The sequence below is a fragment of the Euprymna scolopes genome, chromosome 6, assembly GCF_053919585.1.
Source record: "Euprymna scolopes isolate OS-2025 chromosome 6, ASM5391958v1, whole genome shotgun sequence".
In the NCBI taxonomy this organism is placed as follows: Eukaryota; Metazoa; Mollusca; class Cephalopoda; order Sepiida; family Sepiolidae; genus Euprymna; species Euprymna scolopes.
In genome coordinates this window covers 3,316,372-3,325,555 of record NC_136487.1, presented here as the reverse complement: position 1 = coordinate 3,325,555, position 9,184 = coordinate 3,316,372, and the positions used below count along the sequence as shown (strand labels likewise).

At 34.1% G+C, this 9,184-nt stretch overlaps 1 protein-coding gene across 5 annotated transcripts in view; it reads right to left on the bottom strand.

The window, feature by feature from the left end:
- Window positions 1-9,184, bottom strand: part of LOC145277468 (pleckstrin homology domain-containing family G member 7-like) — an 817,656-nt gene that overhangs the window by 88,974 nt on the left and 719,498 nt on the right. For all 5 annotated transcript variants that reach the window (XM_080128829.1, XM_080128830.1, XM_080128831.1 and 2 more), the window contains 2 exons: window positions 5,520-5,672; window positions 2,001-2,096 (listed from right to left, as the gene is read on the bottom strand). In XM_080128829.1, the coding sequence (XP_079984955.1) occupies window positions 2,001-2,096; window positions 5,520-5,672 (249 nt within the window). The remainder of the gene's footprint in view (window positions 1-2,000; window positions 2,097-5,519; window positions 5,673-9,184) is intronic.

Below are 9,184 nucleotides of genomic sequence, written 5' to 3'. Positions count from 1 at the left end.
GCTTTTTCGCCAATATTTTCGAAAGTCATCCCCTAATTTCGCTTGTCTAGCCTTAATTTAAACCTACGTCATTTCCGGTTTGGCGATGGATGCAAGCAACAGAAAACACGTAACGTTTTTTTTCCTTCTTCGTGATACGGGTTCGAGCCTGCTTACCGAGTACCACTTTTCTTTTTGCACAACACAGACCTCCAAACATCCAGGCAATGCCAGGCATCTCGGCTAGTTATGTATAAAACAAATGAGAACATGCTGATTACTTTTCACTTTGAAATCCTATTCAGGAAAATATGATGAATAAATACGAAAGAAAATAAGAACAGAATACTGTAGCGCAAAAGAAAGGAAACTAAAAAAAATCTTCTGGCGAAACTCTAGGTAGATAAATTTAATATATATATATATATATATATATATATATATATATATATATAATTTAATAAGAAGTAAAAAGATAAAACTATTCGCTTGTCGGAGTGTGTGAGTATGTGTGTGTATAGGTTACGAGTAGAAAATGTGTATGCATATATGTGTATGTAATATGTGTGTGTTTTTGTGCGGATGTCTTATTACGAACCAAATTTACATTCGTTTTATCTATTGGTGTTATGCATGTCTGCATGATTTTTATTTAACTTGCGTTAGTCACATGACTGTTCCAAACATGGTCAATCCTGTAGTGTGTTTATAAACTCAGTACTAAAATGCTTATAGTGTTATTATTTCGTAAGATATAGGTATCCTGCTGGTTCAGGATATATCTACAGTCTCTGTTTAACCATCAGAATCACTTGTAGCTTGCTGGTATTAATATAAAATGATAGAATAAAATAAATGATAAAACTAGGTAAAAATTAAGATATTACATTAACTAAGCTCATAGTCACAAGACCGAAAAAGCAATAAATTGTAAATAAAATAACAATTCCACCAAAACTCACGATAAAGAAAATACAAAAACATATTAATTCCATATTAAATATTACAGAGTAGCCTAATGATGCATAATATGCGCTTGTATATACAAATTTTAATTCCCACGTGAAAAATATCAAAATATATAAGTCATAAAATCATACCTACTTTAGTCAGCTGGGGTAACAGCGCACCCAAAAGGATTCCATGAACAAAGCTTCTTTCTTAAAAGTGTACGCCTGTGGAACTTTCTTCCGTTTGCCTGTTTCCCACCTGACTACAACTTGGATGTCTTCAAGTCCAACATAAACAAATTCCTGATGAACGGCCCCCCTTAAGTAAGACACTTTATCAAATCTCCATTACCAACGATTACTACGATATTATTCCTTTGATTACTGTACACGATATAACCCTTATCCCCGATTAGCTTCCGGGCCTTGATAAATGCTGACCACTATGTAAAAAATAAATAAATAAATAAATAATGCGACGTGTACCTCCAAGGAAAATTAAGATGCAACTGCGCCATAACACGTGTGCTATACTCTCACCGAGTCAGGGGAGTACTTGGAGGGAGAAAACGAAATAAGTTGTCAACTAGGAATTATGAGCACTTAAGAAAAATTGGGGTGATAAAGCACCAATGGGAATAATGCAGGGTTATATTTTTATTTACTCTTATTTCACGCCAAACAACCCTCAGTCTATTTGATGTAAGGAGCTAATTTATAGGGGAGCTATGTAGGGAGATAGGCATCGGGATGTCTGTTCACGTAATACTTGAATTTCTACATGCCAGTACAGACACGGAAGCAAAGACCGGGAGGAATTACAAAGTTTAACGGTTTAAGTAAAATTCGACATCCAAAAACATTGTCATCAGTCGGATGCTATTACTTCTATGCTATCGCGCCTCGTTACAAATAATACAACAACTTTTATAGAAATATTGACATACGCTGTACCGGCTTTGCAGAGTGCTCTATTCTTTTATACAGAAATGAGTATTATGATAAGACAACAGTTGAATACTTCCTTTACTACGAGCCAATATCAGTCGATGTAGGAGAAAATTGACTTACATAACAAATTTCATCCAAGTTTCCAAATAAATAACGGGGTTCAGCAAACATTAAATGACCTTCGACCTGGACTTTTTTCAATGGCTCCATGAAACACTGAAACAGAAAAAAAAATCAAGTTATATCTTCATGTTATATCGTTATTGAGATGGACGGGGAACATTTTTCTTTGTAATGATAGCCAATCAGTTTTTGCTAGTGTTTGTTCAGAAAAATATATTTTTTCGATTCACTCATATAAACATTGGTTCAGTTTTCTATTTTTACATTTTATACTGTTTTCATCTATAGTTTGACATGTTTTCTATTTTGTGCGGCTTCCTTAACACGTTTTAATAAAATTCTGTTGAAATATGGACAACGATAATTGTAATGTTTTCATTAATCAAAATTTCTTTTATACGTGGAAGGAAATACTTAGCACCTGAGAGAGCGACTAATGCTTTCTTGATTATTACTGGTGGACATAGCAAAAATAGATATTAGAGAAAATTGAAGTTTTTGGATCAATTATTATTGCCGATCTGTCTCGTGCCCGCTCTATAGCTAGACTGATCTGAAATATATGACCTTGCCTGCCTGAACCCCCTGACGTCATTTATGTTGACGTCATCTATGTTGACGTCATCCATCGTGATTTGCTTATTTTTTCTACTTTGATCTATAATCGCATAAACTAACCTTCAGGTTGTCTTATTTAATTTTTCGTGAGAATTCGTTTATTTCATAAACTTTGTGTCACAACGATCTGCACTTATTGCGACTTTGCCAAAATAAACATTAACTGATGTAATCGTTATCCGGCATAGGGTTATCCATTACGTAACATAAAAATGAGGATGAAAAACAAAATGCACTTTTCTTGCAGGAGTTTAAACTCAATGACACTACATTCGCCAATAACAATGCTTTTTTCAAAGTGTTTAATGGGCTCGAACTCATGGGATTCGAACCATGTCATGTTGACGACTGGACAATTCTTATGCACATATAATAAAAAATATTTTGATATTAAAAATAAATTAAATGAAATACGTCTCTTCAATAAAAGGGGGAGCGAATTTATATGCAAAACAAACGGGAGGTAACTCGCTCAACCCTAAGGTAGTGAATTGAAAATACAGGAAGAGCGTTTCAAAACTAAAATTTCCATTAAAAAATTAAACACACGGATCTTATCTTTTAAACCATGTTCTTATCTATTTAATTTTACATTTTATTTTTACATAGACAATTTACCTTCGTAATACAATATTGTTCTGTATTTTTATTTTTGTTAAATGTTTGGTCTACAAGAATGAGACTTAATATATAAGGTATTCGAACCTAGGCGAAACGTTATATTTGAGTTTTAGCCGGGGAAAATCGGTGCAGATTGTAAAAATTAAAAACAAAAATTGAATTTGCATGGTGAAGGTCGAACGACGACATTACGAATATGCATGCGTAACGTCATAGCTATTGATTCATGTTTAAATTTTAAGCCTTTCAGCAAATATGTAATCATAGCTAAGGCATTAACGTCAAAGGAAAAAAGTAAATCGTAAGCTACACGTTTTGGTTTCTATTCTCAGTAGTGGCGTCCGAGTTATTTTTTAAAACCTTTTAAATCATTACTATATATTGGGTCTAATATACTATGATAATAAATATGAAAGCCGCATTCAACAAAATATCATATTTAAGCGTAGTTTTAGGAGCGACAATACTGTTCTGCCTACTAGTACGTCTTTAAATTCATTGTTTTATTCTTTGAATATATTTAACCTGCGCAAAACTGTTTACTCACGCTTGTAAACCAAAATTAACAACATTGAAATCACTCAACAAAAACAACCACATATGTAAGCATTAAACTAAAAATTGTTATTAAAATTTTCAATACTTGACATGCTGGATAGCAATTTTATGGGATCCGAATTGTACTTTAAGAACAAAATTAGCGTTTTACAAATGACAGTTTCATACCCATGCATTTTTTAAATGTAACATATACTTTGTGATAAAGAACTGAAGACCGTTTGAAATTGTCAATTACATTATAGAAACGCTTATTATATACTTTTATTATTTTGAGATACAGGTATTTTTGCAAAGAAATCATCATATAGAAGATGACATGTTTCAAGACGAGTAAAATTAATTGTTATAATGGAACATGTTTGAATCATTTTTATGTCTCCTCATGAAGAATAAAAGCACCATGACATGATATTAAACCTTATGTATAGAATTCTTATTCCACTTGCAATTAAAATCCGTTACACTATTTTTATTGTATAAATCATCTACAATTTAAGGCGCAAGAGGCCAAAGAGAAATATAAATTCATCGAACTTTTATTCATTAACGTCTAATGCTTATGCATCTATTTTAATGCAAATCTGAAATATTTTCATTTTTAAATAAGATGTTATTAAAATATTGTGTTCTTAAAAAAACATTTTTAAAACATTCCACAAAATGTGGAAAATGTATTCATTATTTCTTATCCCTAATGTTTTAATTTAACAAAAAACTTTCCGAAAAAAACAATCTTTCGTTAAATGACATAGAAGTGTTTGAACAGAATAACTAACAATTTCTTTCTGGAATGTGTTTGTGTGTGCGTTTGCCAATTGGGGCGCGTATCTCTCGTTGCATCTCTTTTTTAATTTTGACTTCTTCTCAATCCTATTTCGGGATGCAATTAAGATTTCTATTTACGGTTGTGTTCTAAGGAAAATAAGGTCAATAGGTTCCCCGGTGTTAATGGAGGAAAAAGAACGTCCCTTACATAAACCAGACTATGCCAACTTTGTCCTTATTTGACGCTAATTTCATCGAAACGATTTACACGTCACAAGCACTGTCTTAATTACCATTTTCACAACATCACTATCTCTGCTATTATATAAAAGTCACTTTGTGTGTGTGTGTGAGTTCCTTTCTCATAGGTTCCGAAATGGCTCAGACTATTATTTTTCAAATTTCACACTAAGCTAATTTATATGTCTGACAGTGTTCTTAGATATGTTTTGTAAAGAAATTCATCCGATAAGTATCAAAAATTGAAAAACCCGATCTTAAAAACAGTCTTTCTTTTTTTTTTTTTAAAAGAATAATTTTTTGCAGGGGGATATTTTACGTTACACCGGAAATTGATGCTATGGTAGACATAAATTAAGTTTGTGTGAAATTTGCAAAAGATGAGCTCAGCTGTTACGGAAGCTATGAGAAAAGAACTCCCACACACAGTACATTTTTATATAGTAGAGATAGAGAGTCTATTTATCACTTGATATATTTATTTATTTGTTTGTTTAATAATTAATTCATGGATTAAAATTCTTGGAAATCAAACCCAAATACAAGCATTATTTATGCACATATTGTTTTATGAATGTATTCGTATTCGTTTTTCATTTATTTTCCATATAATTATTAATGCATTTTTTCTTTTCATTCGCTTATAAGATGTTTATTCATTAGAACTAAACTTGAATGATTATCACGTTGCTGTTACATACGTGTACATACGTGTTTTAGGACCATTAGGTGGTCGACGAGAAAAATGACTTCACTCTTGAAAAGCTCCCATACGGCTTCCCGTCGCTTCATTTCTTTGCATGACAATATTAGAGGGTCTGCCTTCGTGTCAGGGGAGGCAATTAAATCAGACCAGTGCAGGTTCTAGAAAAAAAAAAGCGAAAAGAAATAAGCATATGTAAACGGAATGCAAGATTTCAAACGTTAAAATGCATCAGATTTTGAAAATCAAATGAATAAAAACATTTTTCAAGCAGACTATGACGTTTCAATTAAATGAAAAGAATGCATTTTGTTTGTTTCATTACAGGATGGAACGATAAATTTGTCGCCCTAAAGAAAACAACACTAGAGCTATTTTAAAAAAAAACTTTTATTGAAAAAATCAATTCAGGTAACTTGATTATGTAGTAGAGCTGACATCTATTCAATGTAGTTGCCTTGAACCTCAATTACCGCCTTGAAGACAAGCATGGGTTTCTTTGGACATGGGTCGGCGCCATGTCCTGCTGCCACACGCAGGATCTGCCAGCGACAATCTGATAGCACCAGAAGATCACACGCTTCAGTATATACAGGTACACTTTAGTGTTGACTTTCAAGCCGACTTCGAAGTTATAGGGTGGCATTATGTGGTCCCACTTGAAGTCACACTGAAGCCTATAACTGTGGTTGAAAACCTCGTTGAGCTGTGCATAAAAGCGTTGAACCATCTGGATTTGCATTTTGATAGTGCTGACAATGGTCCAGTTGTCATAACTCGGATTGGTAGAGAGCATGAGTTGTACAGTGACGCATCTCCGATCTCCCTCGTTGAACATTGTGTCCCTTTCAGACATAATAGAAGGCCCCTATCGCTCTTGGTATTTATACACAACTGGTCAACTAGTAGATGGTCTCCAACAAAAAAGAAAACTGGTTTTCATTAAACAGAAATGGAATCATGTGTTTTTTCTAGGACGAAACATTTATCATTCCATCCTGTATTTACTAGCAAGGGCGTTCGACGTTGCCCGCAAGAGGTCATCGAGTATGCATTTAGAGTCTTTGATATGAACATCTAGAATCTTTTTGGACAAAAAACCGTTTACACTTTTGAACTCATCATTTTTTTGTATTTTTGACATTATAAATAATTTGCTTGATTAAATTAGGATTCAAACTAAAGTTATATTGAAAACAAACAAATATTTTTTGTGAATATTTTAATATTCGAATAAACCTTTGATTTGGGAAGAGATATAGTTTTACAAAATGTAGACAGACAGACAGACAGTGAGTTTGAACTTATTTATTCGTAGTGCTTCGTCTTACATTGGTTTTGAAACCATTTTCTTAATTGGATCCTGGACGTATGAATACACCGGCTAATTGCACCATAAATTCAATAGTGAAACATAGATATAATACTGTATTATTTCCTTTATCCGGGCTGGTGTTCTCATATTGAATGTTATTCGCACAATGTTTATGTAAAAATCGGGAATGTTTATGTCAAACTCGGGAATCTGCTTTGAATTTGGGACACCATCTTCTTTCCTTAGTCATGATCGAAGAATTAAATAATTCACAAGTGTTTTCTTTGTATCACCCATACTGAAGATTGGACCTTCAACACCCAGAAGAGTGTCATATACAACTGCCTATTATGTTACCTATTATTATATATGTTATGCCACGGCTACAAAATGAGAACAGTAGTCAAAATAATTTTAATGCATATTATTAATCGTCATCCCAAAATTGAGAAATATACCACCGAATGCTGTTTTTCTTGATTGTCTTTTGTTCCCATTATTTTTGAATTCATCCAATTTCATCTAACATCGCAGAAAATGTAGAGAGTTGTGGACTTGCAATGCCGACGGGTTGAAATTCGGTCCAAACAATTAAGACATATACATTAACACGCGTGTGAAATATATTAGATGAATCGATAAAATGAGTAAAGTCGGCGATCATAGTCGAGGGCAACACAGAAGTTCCCCTTTTATTAGTTAGATTACAATGGTATACAAGAGCATGCAACTCCTTTTTTTTACAGAGAGGTTACCACTTATAAACGCCTGGAGGTCACTCGAGGATAAGTGTTAAAGAGTGTACAGTAGTTAATGGGAAAATATCGTAGTAATCGTTAGTAGTGGAAATTTGGTAAATTGTATTACTTTAGAGGATGGCTCATCAAGAAATTGTTCATGTTGGACTGAGGACGACCATATTGTCGTCAGTTGAAAAGCAGGAAAACCGGAAAGAGTTCCCCATATGTGCAGTTCTAATAAAGAAGCCTTGCCCATGGAATATACGTTTAGGTTTAGGCACGGATAAAGAATAGGGGAAAATTATGTATAGTGGTTTCAGATAGAGGAGTGTTTTTCAAGAAATGCAGGATTGGGGAGACAATAGATTGGGGCTTAGCCGAGCACTTGCCATGAAAATAACGATAAAGAAGAGACAGGCTTGCAATGTCTATTCTATGGAAAAGAGGTTGCAGGAAAGAGAAAATGGTAACCCCTACTACACTATGAAGTGCATTTAGAACTCCGTCAAGGCAGGATAAGCTGCGTCTAAGCAGAGTTTTTGATAGCACAGTTAACAGGAGATTAGTTGAACGCTTCACGAAAGTCGTGAGATTAATACGGATCGTGGCGCGGAGCAGATGGCGCAATTAATTTTCCAACCGACTGACAAACACAGCTCCGAAAGTAGATATAGATAAATACCTTAGCATGTCGACAGTATTACACACACCCAGAGTACAACTAATATCAACAGAATGTGTTGGAGTCAGTGTTTTTTGTAATTTATTTCTATACGTGTGTCTACCTGCGCTCCCTTTGACGACCGCCAGGATAAGACACTACGACGATCCGGCCATAGAAAGATAAGACGATGAAAGAATAATTCACGGCACAAAATGTTGTTGTCGGCGAGTTGTCGAGCGGGTGGCCACGTAGTAGCACAGTTGGTGCTCGTTATCTACGTAATGATCCGGTAAAATCGAATTAGATGAATAAATATAAAGAAAAGAATGTGTCACAAATTATGTGTTGTGTTCGTTTAAAACCTTACAACCGAAAAGAAAGTATATAATAAATTACCACAGAAGAAATGCGTAACCCTGCATAAAAATGAAGTGAAAAATGAAACATAATCGCGAAATCATGAAAAAAAAAAAGAACAAATAGAGAGGGAAAAAAACGAACAAACTGCGACCTTTTATAATCAGGAAGCGAAAAAAAAAAACGGCAATCGCAAGAGAAAGAAAAGCAAAAAGTAAACGAAGAATCAAACAAAAAAAACACACACAAATGTGAATAGGGACTCTCTGGACAAGCACAAAGGAATTGGCTAAATTCAAACATTCTTTTTCTCATTTTGATGAAATAGCTGTATAGTTATTTTGTTTTTTGCTTCGGAGGTATATGGTGTTCTTGATTTAGCATCGTTAAAAAATGTTTATATCTATGATTGACTGAAAGAGAGAGAAAAGGGGCCCAATACAGTGTAAGGGGAAAGCAGAGAGTAGAGGTGGATATCGTGACCAGCAGTAGTAATAATAGTAGTAATAAATAGACTACATAGTAAAACAAGGGTTGGCGACCTGCAACCCGTGGGCCGGATCCGGCCAGCGAAGAAATTTAGACCGGCCCGCGAAC